Source organism: Oryctolagus cuniculus, chromosome 5 (assembly GCF_051225735.1).
Source record: "Oryctolagus cuniculus isolate XC-2025 breed Fujian yellow rabbit chromosome 5, ASM5122573v1, whole genome shotgun sequence".
Taxonomy (NCBI): Eukaryota; Metazoa; Chordata; class Mammalia; order Lagomorpha; family Leporidae; genus Oryctolagus; species Oryctolagus cuniculus.
In genome coordinates this window covers 129,865,012-129,889,450 of record NC_142871.1, presented here as the reverse complement: position 1 = coordinate 129,889,450, position 24,439 = coordinate 129,865,012, and the positions used below count along the sequence as shown (strand labels likewise).

General features: G+C 40.3%; 1 protein-coding gene across 6 annotated transcripts in view; it reads right to left on the bottom strand.

Annotated features, from left to right (window-relative positions):
* Positions 1–24,439, bottom strand: part of KIF6 (kinesin family member 6) — a 440,562-nt gene that overhangs the window by 350,991 nt on the left and 65,132 nt on the right. For all 6 annotated transcript variants that reach the window (XM_070074112.2, XM_051854771.3, XM_008262871.5 and 3 more), the window contains one exon: positions 1,737–1,884. Coding sequence is in view for 5 of the 6 variants with exons in the window: in XM_051854771.3 (XP_051710731.3) it covers positions 1,737–1,884 (148 nt within the window). In the remaining variant the exon portion in view is untranslated. The remainder of the gene's footprint in view (positions 1–1,736; positions 1,885–24,439) is intronic.

Below are 24,439 nucleotides of genomic sequence, written 5' to 3'. Positions count from 1 at the left end.
GCCTTGGTTCGAGACCTGGTAGCTCAGCTTCTGACCCAGCTCTCTGCTATGGAGTGGGAAAACAGTAGAAGATGAACCAAGTGCTTGGGCCCTGCACCCCATGGGAGACCAGGAGGAAGCACCTGGCTCCTGGCTTTGGATTGGCGCAGCTCCAGCTGTTGCTGCCAATTGGGAGGTGAACCAGTGGAATGAAGACCTCTCTCTCTCTCTATCTCTGCCTCTCCTCTATCTGTAACTCTGACTTTCAAGTAAATAAATAAATCTTCAATAAAAAAAAGCACAGAGGTTATTATCAGACAGATCTGTAGCAGAATTCTAGATCAGCTACTTAAAAGACATGGACTCAAAGCAAAATACTGAATTTTAGGCTCCGTTTTTTTTTCCAACTACAAATGAGGATCTGGATAGCTACCTTGTTAGTTAAATTGTATGTTGTATTAAATACACTTGGAAGCACTCAATCAAATGACACATATAATATATTAGGTCTTCAAAAAGTTCATCCAAGCATATTAAGAAAAAAAAAAAACTATGAACTACAAACATTTTTGCAACGAACTATACCTGTCTTTTAATACCATCTCTCACGACATTTTGCGGTAACCTTGTAGATAGGACAATCCTCTTTATAACAATATTCTTGAATAAGATTTGTACTCTGGTAAATTCCCCTAGGATTCTATGAAAGTGTGAAAAAGTAACAATTGCATTATCATACTCGGTACTTTAGTAGCTTAGAGAAAGGTCTGTTTTAGTTCATGGACAATCCAGTTTCTGGATGAGGAATACAAGACAGCGTTGTTATCTGCTCTTTTAACTTCTCTGGGTATGTCAGAGGAGCTCCCTTTGAGCCTGTGCTGAACTACCAGCCTTTCGAGGTGCAGCACCTCAGGGCCAGTGTTGGGGCACGGTGGGTGAAGCTGCAGCTTGCTACATGGCATCCCCTATCAGAGCACTGGTTTGAGTCCTGACTGCTCCACTCCCAATCCTCTCTGTTCATGCGCCTGGGAAAGCCCCAAATGATGGACTAAGTGCTTGGGCCCCTGCCACCCACATGGGAGACCTGATGGAGTCCCTGGTTCCTGGCTTTGGCTTGGCCCAGCCCCAGCTATTGTGGCCATTTGGGAAGTGAACCAGCAGATAGCAAATCTCAATCTCTCACTCTCACTTTTTCTCTCTCTTTCACTCTGCCTTTCAAACAAAAATAAACAAATAAATAAATAGTGAATAGCACCTCCTTAATTTCCACTTCTTCATCCCAAAATTGCTTTAAAAATAAAGGTCAGAGTTCTAACACAGTAATACTTCCTCGCTTGCATATAATAAAAGCTGGGGTTTCCTTATCTCAAGTACTTGGGAATCAGAAGTATTCTGGATTTCAAAGTGTTTTGGATTCTGGAATATTTGTGTATATTTAATGAGATATGGTAGAGGTAGAACTCAAGCCTAAATATGAAATTAATCTATGTTTCACATACACCTATGCACATAGCCGAAAAGTAATTTTATCTGCCTGCATTCTGACTGTGCTCTATCACATGAGATCAGATGAGGACTCTCCCACTTGAGTTGTTATGCCTGTACTCAAATAATTTTAGATTTTGGAGCCCTTGAGATTTTTGATTTTTGATTTCTGAAATAAAGATGCTCAACCTGAATATTAAAATGTCACAATAATGTGTTCCCAGCCAATTTATGCCGGATACATCAAATAGAAAATAAACTTGGTTTCATACCTTTTGTAACTGCTCAAAGATGTATGACAGTGTCCTTGGGATAATGCCTCTGTCGCTGTAACGCTCAGCCCCGCCCGTGATAGTGAACGTCTTTCCACTGCCGGTCTGCCCATACGCAAAGATGGTACCATTGTAACCTGCCAGCACACTGCAATAAAGAAACAGCACACTTTTAGTATCCAAATGGCTAACTGCATTTGTATCAGACTATTTGTATTCTAATAGTAACTTTATCAAACACTAATGAAAAGACATGCACGGAAAAGTACGGAAGTACCTATAGAAATATTTACATATGTGAATATCTAGTTGGGATTTACATTCTTATCCAGGAATATCAGTGTATCAGTCCTTTGCACTCCTTTTCAGCACAGGTTCTATGTGAGGACATATAATTCAAATGAAGGCTGGCCATCTTTTTTTTTTTTTTAAATGGCATAATGACTTTTTTTAAAAAAGATTTTATTTATTTATTTGAGAAGCAGAGTTACAAACAGAGAGAGGGAAAGACAGAAAGAAAAGTCTTCCATCCATTGGTTCACTCCCCAAATGGCCGCAGTGGCCTGAGCTGAGCCAATGATGAAGCCAGGAGCCAGGAGCCTCTTCTGTGTCTCCCATGTGGGTGCAGGGTCCCAAGCACTTGGGCCATCTTCCACTGCTTTCCCAGGCTATAAGCAAAGAGCTAGATTGGGAGGAGCAGCTGAGACACAAACTGGAGCCCATATGAGGCTCCTCCTACTGCACCACAGCTCTGGCCCCAAGTCTAGTCATCTTAAACACTTTCTTCATTTTTAGCATTCTGGACTTGAATCAAAGAATATTTTTTAAAAATTGTCCAGGAGGGGCCGGCACTGTGGCTCAGAGGGTTAAAGCAGTGGCCTGTGGCGTCTACATCCAATATATGTACCAGTTTGAGTCCTAGTTGCTCCATGTCTGATCTACCTCCATGCTAATGTACTTGGGAAAGCAGTGGAGGAGGGCTCAAGTCCTCCTTGTGCCCCTGCACCCAAGTGGGAGACCTGAATGAAGCTCCTGGCTCTTGGTTTCAGCCTGGTCTAGCCCCAGTCATTGCAGCCATTTGGGGAGTGAACCAGCGGATGGAGTATCTCTCTGTCTCTCCTTCTCTCTCTCTGTAACTCTACTTCTCAAACAAATACTCTTAAAAAAAAAAAAGACCCAGGAAGATACTACTGAGTATTTTGGCCAACTGTCAACCTGACACCTAGTAACTCACGCTGTGAATACTTGCAATACCAGTCACCTGCTGGAACAACTGGAGTACCTCCAGGTACTCCCCTCCTCTTCTTTCTTGGAATGATGTTCCCTTTTATGGTGGAAAATGCTGGTCCCCGTGTGTTTTCAGCTCTGTAGAACAGCCTTTGATTTGATGGCAGTCTTTAGAATCCTGGATCTCCTCCACCTTCGCAGACCACGGCCTGCACTACAGATTTTTAACAAAGTGCAGGATGCGATGCAGACCTTCAGAGCAAGTCTTTTATCTCTGCTGCATGGCACCGTAAACCATTACAACTTCACTCTCCTTTTACTGCAAGCAGACCCTTGACCTCTGAGACGCTGTCATCAAAACAGCCGTGATGATGCAGCGAATGGTACCCAGGCTGTGAGTGGCTTTTTTGAAAGCAGGCTCCTCGGGGATGACTCCTCACCGTCACCTTGGGATTCCTACTCCACTGCTTCTGCTGAGATAGTGTCCACAGTCCTCTCTCTGCCTCCTTGTGCTCCACGCTTGCACGTTTAGTGATCCATCATCCTGATGCCCCCTAAAAGCACACAGGTTTCTGCCTGGCACTTATTTTGAAGTGGTCAGTCAAGTCTTCAGCACCTTATGCGCTTATTAGACTAAGAAGAGTCCCTTCAGCAACAAATCCACATCGCGTTTGCTCTGGAGGCAGAGGTGTTACTGGTGCTGACTTCTTACAGGACTTGGAGCACAGGCAGTGAGCGCAGGAGTATTGCTGCCCTGGGGTCCCACTCTCTGCTTCTGAGGAGCAGCATCCTTCTTCCTGCGTCTTCACGTGCAGGCATAGGACTCTTGGCTTCCTCGGCTTGTAAGATGTGGGCACCACCATGATGGATGTAATAGTCAAACGTGTCCCCTCCCCCAAAGCTCCTGCTGAAACGTCATTGCCCTTGTGGTGGTCCAGAAAGGTGTGGCCTTTGGAGGTGATCAGGTCATGAGGCTCTCCCTCTTGGGTGGAGTGGGTCACTTGTCACAGGAGTGGACTCCTGATAAAAGGGCAGGTCCAGCCCCATTCCCTCCCTCTGTCTCATATGCTTGCTTGGCCTTCCTTTGTGTGAGGACCCGGCAAGAAGGCCCTAACCAAAGAGGCCGCTCAGTCGTGGATGTCCAGCCTCTGGAACAGTGAACCGAGTAAGCTTCTGCTGCTTATCATTATTCAGTTACAGCAGTGGCAGGCAGACTACGACAATGAATTGCGGTGGGTTAATGTAAGATCTTTTTTCTCAACACATTTTTTCTCCAATAAACTAGCAATATCCCATTAGCAACACCATTTGGATATATGGTATTTCCTGGTCAGGAATGCTCCAGGTAATTAAAGTATGTATCTGTATACATCAAACCTTAAATATTTTATTGATTCTTGATAGACAGTGTTCTAATATATTAGGCATTATCTCTATTGAAAAGCAAAAAAAAATGCGGAGGACAAATTAACATTTCCACTTTGAAGTAGCTATAGCCCGGAACACTGAGTACTCTAGCATGCTACATTGGCACCCACAATTGCTATGTGTACTTTTACTATTTAACTCTCAGTTTCACTGTCAGTTGTCCTAGTATCTGCCTTCAATATGTGATGTCCTATCATCATCTGCTGTTGGGTGGAAAGTTACGTGGTACAGCTTCACAGAACACTGTGTAAATTAAGAAAGGCTATAGGCTCCACCTAGGTATGCTTCCATGATTATTCATGTGTTACACTGCTACCACAGAAAATTAAATAAAGAAATGTAAGCAGGAAAAATTTATCTCCAGGCCCTTTCTGTAGAGCCTCTTTATCCCAACTCAATCTCATTGTGCACTCTTCATTGGATACTAGGTATTTTCCTGGGCCTCTAATCTGTCCCAAGGCAAAATATTGATCTAAAATAAAGAAACATGTGGGTCAACTGGCATGGTGATGCAGGTTAAACCCCGCTCAGGGTACGCATTCCGTATCAGAGGGCTCACGTTGAGTTCCACCTCTGCCTCCAAGCCAACTTCCTACTAACGTACACCCTGGGAGGCAGTAGTCATGGTTCAAGTACTCCAGTTCCTGTCAACCACACAGGAGAACCAGATGGTGTTCTTGGTTCCTGGCTTCAGCCTGGCCCAGGCCCTGGCTGTTGCAGGCACTTGAGGAGTCAACCAGTAGATGGCAGATCTCTCTGTCTCTCTTTCTCTGGTTTTCCTTTCAAATAAATTTTTTAAAAAACTTATAAAAATAAAGAGAAATGACGTTATAAGGACCTTTGAACGTACATTTCTCCATAAGAACAATGACATCTGTGACAAAAAAAATTAGTCAAAAATTTTTCAAAACGTTGGAAAATATTCAAAGGTTCACAACAATCTAAGGAGTGTTTATTCAAGAAAAATGGTCAAAACTCAGTCTGAACAGTGGGCTTTAATGGCACTTCAACTTGAACATTCCAGATCCCTTCTGCTCAACTCCATGGTAGCCTTAAAAAACAAAAGGCTTGAAACTAAAGGAGCTGTGAAAACCAGGAGCCTAGCCACCGCTGATGCAGGAAGTACCGATTCAGAGGTTCTTAAAAAGGCCCATTCTCAGAGAACGGTCACTCTCTGACTTGCCTGGCAGCTCCCTAGGAGTTACACCACAGTACTTGTCTTTGTTGGACCTGCTTCAGGGCTCACTCAGCGTAAGCAGCCATATCCCCAGGGGGATTGTTGTAAACAGTCAGTGGCGAATGTTTAGCATCACAGATGTCTGAGGCTGTAATACTGATGAGGTAAAAACAAGTTGGCCAAAAAAAAAAAAAAAAAAAAAAAAAAAATCTATGACATAAGAGGTCTACAGAGGACTTTGAAAAGTTGTGACCTATTCCCGGGACTCTAGAAGCCCATTTCCATGTGCAGAGCTAGACACGTGGCCAGGAAAGACTTCAGAAGGCCCTGCTTCACCTCTGGCTGGTCTTGGGACTCACATAGCAGTGAGTGAGGCAAAGCTGAGTTACAAATGCTTTGCAGAGCACTGAAGCTGTGCCCCGACGTACATGCAGAGTTCCTCGTGTGTGGCAACGAGGGCTGACAGGTGCAAGGGATTTAAGGTTAGCTCTGTCTGATCATTAGCAGATCACTCAGCTAATGTCAGAGGCTGCACAGGACAAAGATAAAGATAAAGATGTTACAGAATTGGCCCAGAAAAGTCATTAAGGAAACAGGGAGCAGCAGCCACAACAGTTGCTGCAAACAACAAACTTTGAGGAAGGTGGGAATCTGATTTTCAGGGCTGTCATATTCCAGTGCTTAAAATATCCAGTTCTCAACAAAAAAGTCAGATGTACAACAGAATACGAAAGTATAGTCCATACACAGAAAATACAATGCTTAATAGAAACAGTCCTTGAGGAAGCTCAGATGTTGTTTTACTGGCAAAGAGTTTAAATTAAGTATTATAAATATGTAAAAAGATATAAAGCTTGTTGAAAAATTAAAGGAATCTAAGAGAATGATGTTGTATAAAATTTTAAAAATCAATAAAAAATAAATTGTTTTTCAAATGAACCAAACAGAAATTCTGGGATTGGAAGATAAAATGACCAAAATTTTAAAAAATCACTAGGGTAGCAAATTTGAGTAAGTAAAAGAAAGAATAAGTGAACTTGCAAGTTGGTCAATTGAGATGCCCAGTCTGAGGGATGGAAAGGAAAAAGAATGAAGAGCGATGAGCAAAGGCACCAAAGAACAACATGGGGATAGGAGCATAAGTCCTAGAAGGAGAGGAAAGAGAATATTCAAAGAAATAATGATCAAAAGCTTCTCAAATTTAATGAAAAGTATTAACCTAATAGATCCGAAAAGTTCTATGAACTCCAAGCAAAACAAGCTCAAGGATCTCCAAAGCTAGACACATCCTGAGCAAACTCAAACTGCCTGAAGATGAAGAGAATATTGAATGTAGTGTGAGACATGACTGATCAAGGAATATTCAATAAGATTAACAGTGAGTTTCTCATCAGGAACCATGGAGGCCAGAAGCTAATGGGATAACACATTCACAAGGCTGAAACCAAGATGGGTCTAGGTATTTTTCATTGAAGAAACTGACAAGCTTCTTCTAAAATTTATATCTTCATTTTGTGTTCAGATTGTTCATGGCTCCTGTGTAGAAGTACATTTGATTTTTCTATATTGCTCTTGTAACTTGCAACTGTTCTGAACTCATTAATTACTTATAATAGTTTTATAGGATTCCTTAGGATTTTCTATATGCAAAATAATGTCATCTACACATATAGTTTTGCTTCTTCCTTTTCAATTTGCATGCTTTATTACATTTTCTTGCCTAAATTCACCAGCTAGCAATAAATTGTCTCAGTTTTTGATTATCTGAGAATATCTTAATTTCTCCTTCATCTTGAAGGATGATTTTGTCAGATACAGAACTCTTTATTTGCAGATGACTTGGTTTTGTAAATAGAAAGTACTAAGGAACCCACTACAAAACTATTAGAAGTAACAAACAAGACCAGCAGAGTTGCAGGGCACATGACAATATTGTTAAGATGACAGCATTTCTTAGGCTGACATAAATTTGACCATCTCTCAAAATTCAAGCTGGATTTTTTTTTTTTGACAGAAATTGACAAGGTTCTTCTGAAATTTATATGGGAGTTAAAGGAATATACAATTGCCAAAATAATCTTGAAAAGAACAAAGAGGGAGGAATCATACTCTCAATTTCAAAACCTACGAAAGAGCTACAGGAGTTAAGTTGGGGACACAGGCAGAAGGATAGACATAGGAATCAATGGAATAGAATGGAGAACCCTTAACTAGACTCTTGTATTTATGAGCAACTGGCATTTAACAAGAGTGCTGAGACCATTTAATAAAGGAGAGAATGAATAGTCTTCTTAACAAATGATGCTTAGAAAACTGGCTATCTACATGCAAAATAATGAAGCTGGATCCCCTGTTTGATACCATGTATAAAAATTAACTCAAAATGAACCATAAGCCTAATGTAAGAGCTAAAACTAGAAAACAGAGGGGCAAATCTTCATGATCTTAGATTAGGCAATGGCTTCTTAGATAGGATAGCAAAAACACAACTAGCCAAATAAACATAGGAGTAAACTGAACTTCTTCAAAATTCAAAACTTTTATGTTTCAAAGGACACAACTGATACTGAAAAGACCACCCACAAAATAGGAGAAAATATTTGCAAATAATCTATCTGGCAACAGACTGGTTGTTGTCATACCCATAATCCACGATATATAAATATCTTTTACAACTTAATAACAAAAAGACAAAGAACCCAAGTTAAAAAATGGGCAAAGGGCTCAAATAGACATTTCTCTAAAATGTATACAAATATCCATTAGCACATGAAAAGATGAGCAAAGTCACTAGCCATTAGGGAAATGTGAATGAAGACCACAGGAGATACCACCCTACACTCACTAGTATGTCTTTAAAAAAAAAGACAACAAGAAGTGTTGGTAAGAATGTGAACAAACTGGTACCCTCATACATTGCTATTAGAAATAGAAAATACACAGCTACTTTGAAAATAATTTTGTACCCTCAAAATGATCCAGCTATGAATATAGCCAGAAGAACTCAAACCATGTGTTGACACAAAAATTGGTAACAAATGATAATAACAGCACTATCCATGATGACCAAAAAGTAGAAACAACCCAGACAACCATCAAGTGCTGAGGGGATAAAAAACAGGTTCCATCTACTCCATGGGATATTATTTGGCAATGAAAAGGAACAAAGTACTGATAGATGCTGTGACATGGACAAAACTTGAAAGCATTACATTAAATAAAAAAAAAAAATCACAAAAAGTCATATACTGTATAATTCCCTGTATTCTAAATGTCTAGAATAAGCAAATCTCATAAAGAGAGAAAGCAGACTAGTGGTGACAGGCTAGGAAGAGGAGATGGGCAGCGGCTGCTAACAGGTGTCGTCTAAGGCTCTTTTGGGGTAATAAAAATTTTCTAAAATCAAATAATGGTGATTGATAGTTGCATACATGTACTAAATACTATGAAACTGTATATTTTAAAGAGGTCAATTTTTTGTTATGTGAATTTCCTATCAACAAAACTGCTATGACAGTGTAATAGTGAAGAACCTATACTGTTGTTAGTAACTAAATGTATGACTACCTTTTCAGTAACATTAAAAGACAAAAGGGGGAAACAGCAGTTAGTAAGAGGAATGGAAAGCTAATGATAAATTTCAGCAATTAATAATGAGACAGACATTTTTGCTGAGAAACAGTTCTAGGCTTCCTAAAACCAACAATGTAGGCTACTGTGTAATCCATCTGAGCTGGAGACAACTGACAGGTAAATAAATCAGCACTTTATAAACCTAGAGTTTGATCATCAATTGAAATTCCATTGTGAAAATCCTCTTCTTCCTTTTGCAGAGTGAATTTTCCCCCAGAAATGCAAATTATAAAGCTATTTTACAATTTCTAATTTGTTAATATTTGCATAAATAAAACAAAAAATAAGCTTCTACCCTCTTGGAGATTATAAACAGAAACCTTATTCCACACACTTCACATTTATGTGTTAGGAAAAATGGAAGTCATTTTATGTTTAGCTGTTCACTTTTATTACTCTTTATTTGCTTAACTAGATCCCAAGTAGGCTGTGTGAAGGTATCTGCATACAGATGGGACTTCACCAAAAAAAAAAAAAAAAAACCTGGTATTATAGTCCCTCAAATTTAAAGTATAGTTGAAACAAAAAGCAATAAAGTAACAGGATTATGGCTTCTATAACTGATGTTGTCACGGGTCTTCTAACTACTTTCCACCCAACCAAAGACTCCCCTTTAAGGTATTTCTGGAAAATAGTTATAAACACTGTGCTTAAACAGCTGTTCGCTACAAGACCAGGCTGGAATCATAGAAGTAGGTAGCACTGGATTCTTTTTGGAGGAGAAGGAGGCAGATGAAGAGGTACTTTAAAAGATTAGCCTGGGCTGGTGGCTATGACACAGTGGGTTAAGTCGCCAGGCATCCCATATGAGCGCTGGTTCAAGCCCAGGCTGCTCCACTCTAATCTAACTCCCTGCTAATGCACCTAGGAGAGCAGAGGAAGCTGGCTCATGTGCTTGGTCCCTGCACACATGTGGGAGACCCTGATGGAGTTTCAGGCTCTTGGCTTCAGTCTATGTCAGACCACTGTGACCATCTGGGGAATGTACCAGTAGATGTAAGATCTCTCTCTCTCACTCTCTCTATAACTCTGCCTTCCAAACAAATAAAATAAATCCTTAAAAAAAATAAAGAATATCTTTAGTTGAACAGTTTGAGGTTAGAAAAATAATCAAAAAATACATATGAATATTTATATTTAAAAATTACTTATAGAAACAAAACAAATTAGCTCACTCAGAAAATGCAAACCAGTTAGTACTAAGGATAGAATTTTTGAGCAAACAGAAATTATTCCATATTTATATTTAACTTGACTAACACTCTTGGTTTAGTGTCATGTCAATAAGACTGATCTGCAGCAGAATGAAAATTGAGACCTCTTATTTCAAATATGTAGGTACCTCCTTACCCCAACTGGCCTTTCACACAGTTTCAGAAGTCAGGATTGCAGAAACACATTATTCTCAGAACATAGTCCTCTCCCTAGCCTGACATCCTCAGACCTTCCTGAGGGGCCCCAAGTAGGGATGTGCCCTTTACAGGGAGTAAGTAAGTGACTCTTCACTGTTTCCCCTCCAGGATATCTCTGAGTACATGCATATTCAGCAGCCTGAACTTTTAAGAGGCACTGGAACCAAAAAAAAAAAAAAAAAAAAAAAGCAATCACAATCAATACAACACAATTCTCAATTATTTCTTATGTAAAAAGGACCCTCCCACCTAGGAAGCCAAATAAACAGGCAACTGGCAGGCTTCCCAGCAAGCTTTTGTTCCGGGGGCTACAAAGAGAAGGGAGGGGCTGGCACTGTGGCACAGTGGGTTCAAGCCCCAGCCTGCAGTGCTGGCTTCACATGTGGGGGCCAGCTGTCCCTCTTCCGATCCAGCCCTCTGCTATGGCCTGGGAAAGCAGTGGAATATTGCCCAAGTGCTTGGGCCCTTGTACCCGCACAGGAGATCTGGAGGAAGCTCCTGGCCTTGCATCAGCTCAGCTCTGGTCGTTTAGATCACTTGAGGAGTGAACCAGCAGAATGGCAGACCTCTCTCTCTTTCTCTGGCTCTACCTTTCTCTATAACTCTGTCTTTCAAATAAATAAAAATAATTCCTTTAAAAAAAAAAAAAGAGAGAGAAGGGAAGGAAAGAGTGGGGACGTATACCTTTCTGGGGCATCTGAGACAGTGCTAGACTTTGAGGCACATGTGTTTCTACACAGCAAGCTATCTTCATCCCTTTCCTTCTGGTAATAGCCAACCCCCAGTCACAAGGGCCACATGACTTGGAGCTGGCCAGTGACACCACCTCATTCCATCACAGGCGCCCAACCCCTGCCATTGCTCCAAGAGGCAGAGAACATGACACAAGCAGGGCAAATAAGAGTCACTTCTCTCTTTTTGCTGGAGTCCCTGAACTGGGGTGTTCTGACGTCACATCCCCAGCCCTTTTGCACAAGGAAGCAAGGTCAAACAATGGTCAGATGGGTGGAGAAGGAATACTGGCTGTGTCAGGTACCCAGTTCAAATACTGACGTGCTCCTTACAAGTCAATGAGCCAAGCAACACCCTCTTTTCTTTGAGTTGATATTCCTTTATATGCAATCAAAAGGGTCTTAGCTAATACAAAGTTTCTAGACCGTTCTGAAAGACAAGGGTTTGAAGCTGGCAGGGAACATTTAACTCTTGTCTATAGGAATGTTTAAACTTATCCAAATTTGAATGCCTTTATGTGGGATATGTGCTCTCCAGTTTGCTGTGGTCCCTAGAACTCCCAAATGTCTTAGATTCAGCTGCTTGCCAAATACCTGTTGCCTGTAGACTAGAAGGCAGGGCTGCATCATTCCACAACTGTGGAGTGTCCATCACAGCACAGTCCATGTGGGTGCCAGTGATCCCCCAGAGTGCACAGTGTCCAGCCACTCATGTGGACTACTGTGAACTGTGTCCCCTGAGGGTCGCCACATGGAGGTCTTACTTAATGACATTTGAGAGCACTTCCCCCAGGTTAGACATTATCTTTTCTAAAGGCAAATTCCAGCAGGATCAGTCAAAGGCTTCTGACAGCTTCACTTCTATGACAGATTGATACAGCCGTAAACTTGACAGAGAAATACAGTTGATTATGTGGCTAACTGTAGTCAACCTAAATCAAATAATTAGCTATTTTTTTTTAGAAATGAATATCCAAGGCAAGGATAATCAAATTAGAACAATCAACCTACACATCTAAATATATATTTTTATGACAAAAATCAAACTGCGAACATGGTTTAGGTAGTCAAAACCACATAGGGTCATCAAATAATACTGCTTATTGGACTAAGGTCACAGAAGAGGCCCCAGGACAAATACATTTTCAGGGCATTTTTGTTTGGCCAACACTGTCTGGTAAACAAAGCAGTTGGGTCTGGCTGCTCACAGCCCCAGGGCCTGTGCTCCTCGATTTGAGCACAGGTACTGACACTCCCTGTTGCCTTCACTGGTTTTCTGCAGAGGAGATGCCCAACCTATATGGAATGCTGATTTTTGCGATACCTGGTATAAAGTGACTCAGTAAATGGTAGGAGAGTAATGCAATGATGACAATAAAAAGTCACCAAGAAAACCAAACTGAATATAATCTTCTCCTAGGTTTGGAAGTATCATAAGCAACCCACTTATGCCATCAACCACCCAAGAAACAGAATAGCGATCTCTGGGATCATTGTTTACATCTCAAAAGTTTTTAAACTGTGACAGGAAAACAAAACATGCTGGCTGCCTGCTTCTAAAACAGTCACTTGGGCACAATCAGGACTCCCACTCCTGGATGTCTCACAAAAATAGGATCAGCAGCTGCCTGTGTTGAAGGATTTACAAATTCTCCTCCTTGGATACCAGGGCTCAGAAAGGAGACCTCTCGAAATTCCTTCCAGCTCTGTGATTCTCAGGGCTTTGTTCATAATCTTGTCCCAACTACTTCAAACCAAAGTTTGCACGAGGCAAACACATGATGGGGTACGTAATGCAAACAGTCTCTCTTGAAAGGATCTTCAAGATCTTATGCACACGAAACGGCTCCGCGTCCATAAGTTCATGGACCACATCCAGGCCAAAATGCTCTCTAAATGAGGCTGTTTATTATTTTCCAAGTTCCTGAAGAAACCATTTTGTCTCAGTATTAATAATAAGCAGCTTAAATCTGGAAACATAACAGAAATGCATGAAACTTCAATAGAAGAAAATGACCCCTTCTGAACACAATCCAGTTCTGAAATATGTTTCAGTTTGAAGTCCAGCACACAGCATTAAAAAGCGAAGGCTCCATTTTTATCTTATTTACATTATGAAAAATGCATTTACTGTAGCATTTCTGACTGATATTTTTTCTGTGACCCTTGAGAATAAACACTTAGATTCATTAAATGCATAATCATTTTCAGATGACCATCTAAGGAGGCAACTAAAGTGAAAAAGGACGTTTCATACAATAATGTAGGCGAATCTTTTGTCAAAGGAATTTATTTGGGCAGCATCTTGCATAAAGTCTGAAGTGGCTACTTTGGGTTTCTCTCATAGGGACACAAAGGAAAATAGAAAATACATTCCCCTAAACGGTTATACTGAGTTCTCTGTCAATAAATTGGTCAGCAACATTTTTAAGCACCCATTTTATGATACGAGAAGCCTGTTATTATGTGCTATGTGAATTTATAGAGAGAAAAAAGCTTATTCTCAGGAAACTTGCAAGGCAAGGTCACACAAAATAATTAGCAAGATCAGCATCTTTAATTAAGTGAGCATGTGCGTATATTACACCTACCTAATCTTCTAATTTACACATTGGTCTATAACCCAAAAAACCCCCACCCAAATGGCTTATTTACAAATGCGTCTGGAAAGAGACAGAGAATTTATAGGAAGTCCTCTGAAAGATTTTTCGTTATAAGGGCCCAGTGAGAAAACTGTATTATCCTGGGTCCCCCATCTTTCTCCTTGCAAGGGTAAATGGAGTTTCTGTGTCCTCCAGCTGTCTGAGCAGGTATTAACGCAGGAATACAGTCTAAGAAGTGGGGAAGGGACAAAAGGGCCAACATTATGGGGTACCACTGTGTGGTTTAGCAAGAGATTAGAGGGTGGGAATATAGAACTGCTGGATAGCAGGAGGCGGCAGGAGGTGGTAGCCATCAATGCGAAGGATGCCCAAAGAAGCAGCAATGGAGAAAGGTTTTTAATATTTTCATAACACATTGAAAATGTACTCCTGTACCATTTGCAACTGCTAATAAGCCTGAATACAATCTGACCTGTGTGCGTTTTCAAAAGTGACAGACTGGGTCACATAGCGGCCAAGTTTATTTCTGAGTTACAAGCCATTTTCTCTATTTTTCTAGTCTCAAGATTATTTGCTACATAAGACCTTCTAACTTGATTTAAGTTTTCTGTGCAATTGAAGACATTGTGCTTATTCTTGAGAAAGTTCAAACACACTTTGATTTCAATGGACAACAATCAAGGGGGAATATTACCTTTTGCCATAGAAAGGCAAATAAAAATATATGTGATGAAGCTGCTAATCACTCTTCATTGTGTCTGTGGTAACATCATGGATATATAACAACCCAATGAGATTCAGAACTGAGAGTCTAAATTAGAAAGATGGAACATGATTGGGATCCACCGCTCATGCAGGGAAGAGGGAGGGGAGCAGAAGGGAAGGTGGAATATATGGGGGGGACCATCGCTTAACTGACTGTTGGGCTGAGCCATGCCAAGTGCACCCTGCAGGTCTTGGAGAGGCACTGATGGACTCATGCAGGTGGGCTTTGGCTGGATGGGGACTACTGGCCACTAGAGGTGAAGAGGCGGGGTTTGGCTGGGCAGATGTCTTATGAGGGGACTTCTGGGAGCATACATTATGAGAAGAGACACAGAGAGAACAGGGGGAGGGGGCCAGGAAATAAAGTCCACAGAATGTTATGGACATACTTTGTGGCATGTCTTACTATTAGCTTATGGATAGTGGAGGTGAAATGTCATTTTCCCAAGTACTACAAACAATATTGTATCAATAAACTAAAAGAAAAGTCTCTGGTCTTGGAGCAGTCAATCAAAATTTATAAATCTAAATTTTGCTACAACACTTCAAACTGTTTGATCAAAATTGCACTCACTTTTTCACTTAAACATATTCTTCCTTCTTCATTCTCTAAGAAAGTCTCTTCTGAGACTTCTATCAACTCCCCCCAACCCACTCCCCCTTCCTGTACAGACAAGAAAGCTTAGCCTTAAGGAAGTTAACATCAAGGTTACAGAAAGTAAGTGATAACACTAAAATAGAGGTCTATCTGATTCTAAATGTAATATCCTTTCAATATCTAATTAAGCTAGAAAATGAACCTACCAGTTTTTTGAAGCCTTATAATCAAGTGCATTCATTAGAATCATATCCACTTAAATAGTCATGCCAAAGTACTCTTTCTGAAAATTCATAGGAAAAAAAATTCTTAGAGACCAAATTTATAGACTTCATTTTTGTTTTTAAATGTGAAGGCTAATCAGACTAAATAGATTAAGATTAATATAACAGATTATGTACAGTTAAATTACACATTCCAATACTTTTCATTTGTTCTCATCTTAAAACCACACTTTTGCTGCTGACACAGCGTTTTGTATCTTCCAAGTGTGAATGTAGGACAGATTTCCAATACTTTCATCAGGAGTACCTTGATTTTCATTAATTATATGTTAAAATCCTGCAAACTACTGTTTTTATAACACCACTAATTAGGATGATTAAAGATAGGACCAAAAATTAACCACAACACAAATCTGTATCATTCATTCAGAGAAGCTTAAGGATGTGCCTTTATCATCAATCCTGCTATTGCAGGATTAATAGCATAGGAAACAGAAAATAGGATCTAATTTTTGTAGGGTTTTCCTCCTGGAGGCAAATATCAAAAGGAGAAAGTATAAGGGATTTGGGGAACAGCCTCTAGGAAAGTCAGAGGATTCAGAGCAGAGGACAAAAGAATGGAGATATTTTTCTCAACGTCCTTTGATGCCTGACATCTAAAAACTCTTTTCAACTCCATGTCTGGAACCCAAGGACCACAAAGGGATTGCAAGTTGTAATGAGTGGCTAAATATAGTTTACATAAAAGGTAAGTCGGCTGCTGGAAGGCTCTTAAAATCTAAAGGAGAGGGAAGGGACAGAACTACTCTGCACCACTTCTCCCTAACTTCACAGTTAGCTGACTGTTCAACAGGAACAACAGAGGGCTTTGTGAGGCTGCAAAAACAGAAATTCCATACAATTTCGGCCGGGGGTGGGGTGGTTTCCTACACTTCTCTGGCCAGAGAGCTGGGGACTGTGGCCCTCTGACAACACAGGAAACAGAAAGTCTTGAGCACAGAATGAAATGCACCAGAATCAAGGCAAGCCATTTGAAAGCAGTTCCCCAGGTTTTTCTAAACAGTAGGAATGGATTCATTGGTGGCCCAACGTCATGAACTTGTTTGGGGGGTAACACTGCAACACTTGCAGCAGCACATGCAAGGACAGTAAGAAGCAGCTCTTTGCAAGAGGAAAGCACACAGTAGTATTAAGATAGGAACATGGCCCAATGTGCTTGGGGTGAACAGGCAGAGAGGCTGTCAGTTACGCCTACAGAAATCCATAGTAAGAGCCACAGAGTGGTGGGGGACAGGTCTAAGAGAAAATGGAGAGGTCATCCCACTGGAAATTCCTCAGCTTCTCTCTCCACTCCCAGCCTCCTCCCCCACGTACAGAAATGTATCTTCATTAGTCTCATCTGTTCTTCCTTCCCTCTGGTCCTAGAGATTGGTCCTCTTGGTATCCAAAGCTAATCTCTTCCAACTGAGTTCTAGGTTGTATTCTCTGCTACCTCCCAGGAACCTTTCTTCATCCATTAGCCATTCCCCTAGATTTCTATTTTACGTTTTCAATTAATTGATTCCTCCTTAAACAAACAGGCTTAAGGTTCTCCCATCATTGAAAATACTTTATTTTTAATTATGTATAAATAATACACAAATGCATGAATACATGCTTGCTAAAATTTTTTAAATTACATGTTAAATCAAATGCCCCCTTGAACATAATTCCCCTACCTCATCCTCAAACCTTTGGCATTGTTAATTGCCATTATTTTGTATGTATACTTCCAGACATTTTTACATATAGCATTGTTTCATGTCTTTCTCTGTTTTAAAAGTTATTTATTTATATATTTAATAGAGGGAGAGGAAGAAGAAGGAGAGGGAGAAAGAGGAAGGGAGGGAGAAAGAGAGAGAGAGAGTGGTGAGAGAGAGGGAGACACTCCCCTATCTGCTTGTTCACATTCCAGATGCCTGTAACAGCTGGGGTTAAGCCAGGCAGAAGCTGGAAGTCAGGAACTCGATCTAGATCTCCCACATGTGTGGCAGGGACCCAACTAGTTGAGCTATAATCTGTTGCCTCCCAGGATGTGCATTAGCAGGAAGCTAGAATCAGGAGAGGAGCCTGGATTGGAACCCAAGCACTCCAATAAAGGATGCAGGTGTCTTAACTGCTAGGTCAAACACTTGTCCCCATTTTTAAATAAGTGGTTTAATACTCTATGTATTGTTGGTCAATTTACTTTTTTGCTAACAACATCTTCTCACATCAGTAGATTCACCTCATTCTTTTACACTCTAAGTCCATATGGTATTCCACAGTGTAAATGCACAGTTCATTTAAATAGTTTTCTGATGAGGCCAGCACCGTGGCTCAAAACGCTAATCCTTTGCCTGTGGCACCGGCACACCAGGTTAGAGTCCCGGTCGGGGCGCCGGATTCTGTCCCGGTTGCTTCTCCTCCAGGCCAGCTCTCTGCTGTGGCCAGGGAGTGCAGTGGAGGATGGCCCAGGTGCTTGGGCCCTGCACCCCATGGGAGACCAGGAAAAGCACCTGGCTCCTGCTATCGGATCAGCGGGGAGCGCCGGCCACAGCACACCGGCCGCAGTGGCCATTGGAGGGTGAACCAACGACAAAAGGAAGACCTTTCTCTCTGTCTCTCTTTCTCACTGTCCACTCCGCCTGTCAAAAAAAAAAAAAAAAGTCTTCTGATGAATAATGAGTCTTTCTGATTTCTTGCACTGGTGCAAACAGTGATGGAAAGGATAACAGTCTTTACCATTTCTCTACAGTGATTCATCATTGTAAGATTTCTGGGTCACAGAGCAGGCAAACTTTCAGTTTTGCTAGATATCAATAATGAAATCTAAAGCAGCCCTACATATGTATATTCAGTTCTGTTCTCCCATCTCATAAATGAGCTGTCTCCATTTCCCTCCATTTATTGTTTTACTATAATCAGTTATTTAATTCAATAGATGTTTATTAATTATTAATGCCATGAGGCAGAAACTAACTTTGCTTGTGCTCAACTGATACCCAGTTTCCCCAATACCATATATTGTTATTCACTGTTCCCCCAATTCATTTGAAATGCCACCTATATCATAAATTGAATTCTCATACATACATGGATCTATTTTTGAGCTATGTAGTTTATCTCATGAATTTACTCCATTCCTATATCACACGATTTTAATTATCATAGATTTATAATATGGCTTGATATCTGGTAAGGAAAGTCTACCCATCTTTATTCTTCCACAAAATTGTCTTGGCTATTCAGGTACATTTTCTTTTCCTTGTGATTTTTCAAATCAGTTTTGTCAAGTTCCAATTGTTTCTAATTTATTTGACCACAGAACTCATTTTTCAGAGATTAATGTTCAAAAGAACACATTTCAGTTATACATTGGCCTAGTTTGTATCTGGGCCAAAGATTTGTTTTGTTTGGTCAGTGCAGTGTTGATCCATTCATGTTTTTAAAAACATCTGACACCCATATTAGAGCCAAAAGCAAACAATGAATCGTAATGCTGTGTGTGTGTGTGTGAGTGTGTGTGTGTGGTGGGTGTCTTTGTCTTTCCAACAACTGGTTGGAGCAAAGTCATGACTGCTTCTTTTTATTAACATAGTTGCTCAGTCCAGGTTCCCCAGTTCCTGTACTTGGCCCATTTTGATCATTTCTTTGACCACCTCTGCCTCTAAGAATCCTGTATTGTTGTGACACCTTCCTAGTCTCACATCCCTCCAATTCATCTTCTGCCTGCATTGCTACCTGAATAATTTTTCTATACACATATACTTGGGCCATCACTGTAACTCAAGTTCTTTGGCAACTTCTGGTTGCCTTGAGGATAAGATTTCACTTTCTCTGTAAGTCAGATAAGGCCTCTCATAACCTGAAATATGGTTCATGAGTCGTTTTCCATCATCTCCACACTAGCCTTTCTGCAGCCATTTGGGCTACCTCTAGTTCACAATAGGTTCCCACATTGTCATCCACACTAGAATTTAAGTTGTTCTCTCTGTACAAAGGGCAGGTCACTCCACCACTAGGAACCTCAGCCTTCAGCCCTCTTCCCCCAGGCACGTTCCTTCTTCCTCACATTCGTTTGCTCGGATAATGCCTACATCTCTAAGTCTGACTCAGATCCAGTGCAACTTGCTCTTTCTGAGCACTTTCCCCTCACACTCCCCTTCCCACCACCATTTCAAGGAACACAGAGGCTCTGCTGTGTCTCTCTCCTACTCTTCACTCCTTCCATTGAATCAGCAAGTAATTTTCTTATCTAGTTGACTCATACAGCTGTTCTTCACTGGCAGAAAGAAATGTCATCTCAATAATTTCAATATTTTCAAAACCCGGGACAAGGTAACTAGAAATTTGGAGGCATTCAGTAAAACCAGCGGAATAAAGGAAGACTGGAAAGACGAACAGAGGGATGGAGAGCTTCATGGATCAATCTTTGCCTTCACTCTTGGGGAGTGTACAGCCATTTAGAACTCTGCTCTGCACATCACTTAAAAATCATACAGGCAGCAGGAGCAGACAACGAAATCCCCAAGGACAGGCTGAAATTAACTTTTCCTGTATTTTAACAGATAATTTAGGTACAATTACATACAAAGAAAGTAGATGCCACAGACAAATTCACTCTAAATTTTGAGTTAAGATCTTTAAGTTTCTTTTGTCTTGTAGACAATAAATTTTTCATTTTTATTTCCAAAATAATAAAGAAGATATGTTACTGACAAAATATACAAATACTTGCTCTGCACATAGTTATTCAACAGCCTGTAAAGGATGCTATTTTGTAGATACAAACATTCTTCTCACACCCTGAAGACTATTCAGCTGTGACAGCTCTGGTGACAACCAAATAAGTGATCTCCACAATATACCAAAACTTTGTAATCACATTTGGAATATTCTTAGGTATTGATTGGTCTCATGTTGGCCCTTTTAGTATCTGCCTAGTAGACTTGTACATAGACCTATAAACAAAAAATTCCATTAGTACATTAACATTTCAAATTTAAGCATACAGAAAACTGAGAAGTTATGGCCCTCATAAGAACTTTAACTTACCCACTTTATATATGTTATATGTGTTAAGTTTACATTCTAATACATTAAACATTGAGCTCGAACATGAAAAGGATATATATATATATATATATACATATACATACATATAGCCCAAGTTCTCATCTTGCTTAGAATGTCTACTTTTATTTTAAAAGAACTATACATAATATAATCTGTTTTTCACATACATAATGAATGCAGAAGGAGAGGTGGAATTCAATTGATTTCATTTAAGTACTCAGGTAGTTTAAAACTGAATATTTGCACTGCATTAAAAATGTCTCTAGGGCCCGGTGCTGTGCCATAGTTTGTAAAGCTGCTGCATGCAGTGCCGGCATTCCATATGGGGGCCAGTTCAAGTCCCAGGTGCTCCATTTCCCATCCAGCTCTCTGCTATGGCTTGGGAAAGCAGTAGAAGATGGCCCAAGTCCTTGGGCCCCTGCACCCACGTGGGAGACCTGGAAGAAGCTCCTGGCTCCTGGCTTTGGATGTTGCAGTCAAGTGGGGAGTGAATCCATGGATGGAAGACCTCTCTCTCTCTCTCTCTCTCTGCCTCTCTGTATAACTCTGACTTTCAAATAAATAAATAAATCATTTTTAAAAATTCTCTAAAATGCACTGGCGTTGCTATAGATTTTTAGGACAGTTTTAGTTAATTTAGAAAATTCAAGCAAAAATACAGAAACTGATTGTTTCCAAGGAAAGAGAAGTATATGATTTTGGGGGGTATTTTGAAAATTCTATAAAAAATTATAAAAAAATTATAGCGAACAGTGTTACAACATATTTTCTAATTTATTTAAGATTTTTTTTTTTTTTTGCCTCTCATCTCTCATGATGCAGACATTTTAGAAAGAATTCTGTAAGCTTGGAAACAGGCACCCACCCCTCTTGAAGAGCATACTTTGTTTCACAAATAAGAAAAACAGCTTATTTTGTTCTACCACTACTTAACTCAGCATATTAAGTTCAGAGTTATACATTAAATAATTTCCCTGCGAGCTGAAGCTAAGCACACATATTTCCACCCAGGGGAAAAAGTGCAGAAAGAATGAAAACAAAACTCAATAATGAAGGTCTTCACACAGGGGGCAGTCAGCCAAGCTACAGCTCGTAAGTCCAACATGGTGTGTGGCTCTCATTCGAATGCACAAAAAGACCCACTAAATCACTGAAGAACTGGGGCTTTCTTTTGAGTTACAATGAATCATGTACACTCTGGGGTAGAGGTCCAATCTGATTTGTCCTTCTGCTTCCAGGTAGGCCCACCCAAACTACTCCGGGCAGAAGAGAAATTCAACAATATTTAGGGCCTGCCAAGAGACTCCACAATTGCTCCTAATAACTCATTCTAGTATTAAATAGCTCTGTCAAGAAATCTTCCCAATATCTCCAGTAAATCCTTTGTGTTGAAATTTAAACCGGAAAACTGGCCCCAGTGTGACTTGAGCATGTGCTCCTCTAACCTGGAGATTATTTTGCACCATAAAGACTCGCACAATAGGACCAATTCTTTACGTATTTTATAGCAACTTCTCTGCAGTTACTTAAAGGTATGTGGGCCAAGAAAGTGCTACCTATGGAAAATACATATTCTATTTTATTATAGTATTTGGAATATCATCTCATTAATCTGGTTTTCTTTCCTTAAATGTAGCCACAATTTCAAGGTCAACAACACAGTAGATTACAGAAAAAGACTAGCTGTATATATCGCCCCTGCATTGATCAGTAGGCAGTTAACATGGCGTTTTCACTATATTTATAGTTGATCAAGTCATGGTTGACCAGCCTAACTACTCATTGATCTAAATCAGCAAAGTTATGTTTCACACAAATTATTCAGACCAAAAGAAATGGCCTAAATTTGAGCAAGCTGAAAACTGGTCAACCCACCCATTTCATCTTTCCCCATAAGTTCATGTATGTGGCACAAAGCATTTCATCCAAATCACCAATCAAAATTTTGTTGAATGCTTATTACTTGTTCTTTCATTTATCCAGTCTTTATATACTCTTTCTAACAAACATTTATCGTATCCCTTCTTCTGCAGTGCTGTACTACGTACAACATAATACAAATAAGCAAAACACGTGTGTTCTACACCAGTACATATGAAGTACATACCCTCATGTATGCTTGGATGGGAAATCCTAATCACAGGAGCCTGCCCAAGACGTGGGATATCATCGAAGTAGATCAGGACAGTGAGTGAGTAGCTACCTACTAGTGTATAAGCTCTCTAGTTGTGTTGTCAATGTTGGTTGCAAAGTTTACAAAAATAAAATGCTCACACAGTTTTGTCAGCACAGTTGGCCTTCCACAGCAGAAATCTTGGACTTTATTCCCAGGCTAGTCAAGAAGGCCTTTAAATAGCTAATCCTTTACGGGAGCCCCAATACTCAGTTTATTTGATCCCGAGACATGGATGTCATCAATCTAAAAATACTCAGCACTGTATCCCTTGTAAAAAAACTTTACAGCAACTTCAAAATTCTAATAGCATGAGATAATGACGTTGACTAAGGAGATTAATACAATCCAGAAGCTTTCATTTTCCTTCCAAATAAGTAAAATGCTAAAATACAATTATTCCGGTCAACAAAGTCATTATGGATGATTCCATAATTACATCAAGTTTTCTAAGGCAACAGAAAGTTTCTTTTTCATTCCCTGCAAATTGCTATGAAAGCACTGTGTAGTGCTTCATGCAAGAAACTGGTGATTATGCACCGATTGTTTAGCATACTGCCCGGCTTTCAGCATGAGAACTGCAAAATTCAAATTAGTGTTACTTCTCTGCAATTATTGCACTGTGGAATCAATCACTTGAAAAGGCAGCTGCAATGGGCACCTACCCACAGGGACCACTGCTCACAATCAGACTGAAAAGACACATCAGATTCTGCTCATTCAAGAGCTACTCTTACTCTCCAATTACATATTGATAAGAGGTTTAACAATAATTTTAAAAAGTGGCTAGGCTGAATTCTTCATCAAGATTCATTTTCACCACCTTAATAAAGCCCTTTCTGATTCTATTGGCACACTACTTCCCCTTGATTTGAATTTCATTTTATTTAAATTTTTAAAAATTTTCTCTGATTGCAAATAATATATGTACCTCACCCAAAACATAGAATGGCATAGAGTAGAAAGCCATAATCTTGTCCCTCGAAGATAATCCTGGTTAGTATGATCTATATTCGCTTTTAGATTTTTGTCTATGTGTGTAACCATTTTTTTTCTCTCTCTCTCTCTCTCTAAACCTTATCCCATTTTCTTTCTGGGTCCAGATTTTCCTTCATCCTGAGATTCTAAAGCATCCTGCTGACACCACAGCTCACTAGGCTAATCCTCCGCCTTGCGGCGCCGGCACACCGGGTTCTAGTCCCGGTTGGGACGCCAGATTCTGTCCCAGTTGCCCCTCTTCCAGGCCAGCTCTCTGCTGTGGCCAGGGAGTGCAGTGGAGGATGGCCCAAGTGCTTGGGCCCTGCACCCCATGGGAGACCAGGAGAAGCACCTGGCTCCTGCCATCAGATCAGCGCAGTGCGCCGGCTGCAGCACTCCAGCCGCGGTGGCCATTGGAGGGTGAACCAACGGCAAAAGGAAGACCTTTCTCTCTGAACTTGTCTCTCTCTCTCACTGTCCACTCTGCCTGTCAAAAAAAAATAAAATATAAAATAAATAAAATAAAGCATCCTATACCACCCCAATAGTAGAAGTGAAAGGAAATAAAAATCCGAGAACCAGGACTAGAAAAGGAGTTAAAAGTGCAGGCCGGGGGGTAGAAGAAAGGACAAAGGGATCCAAGAACCAGTGGAATCT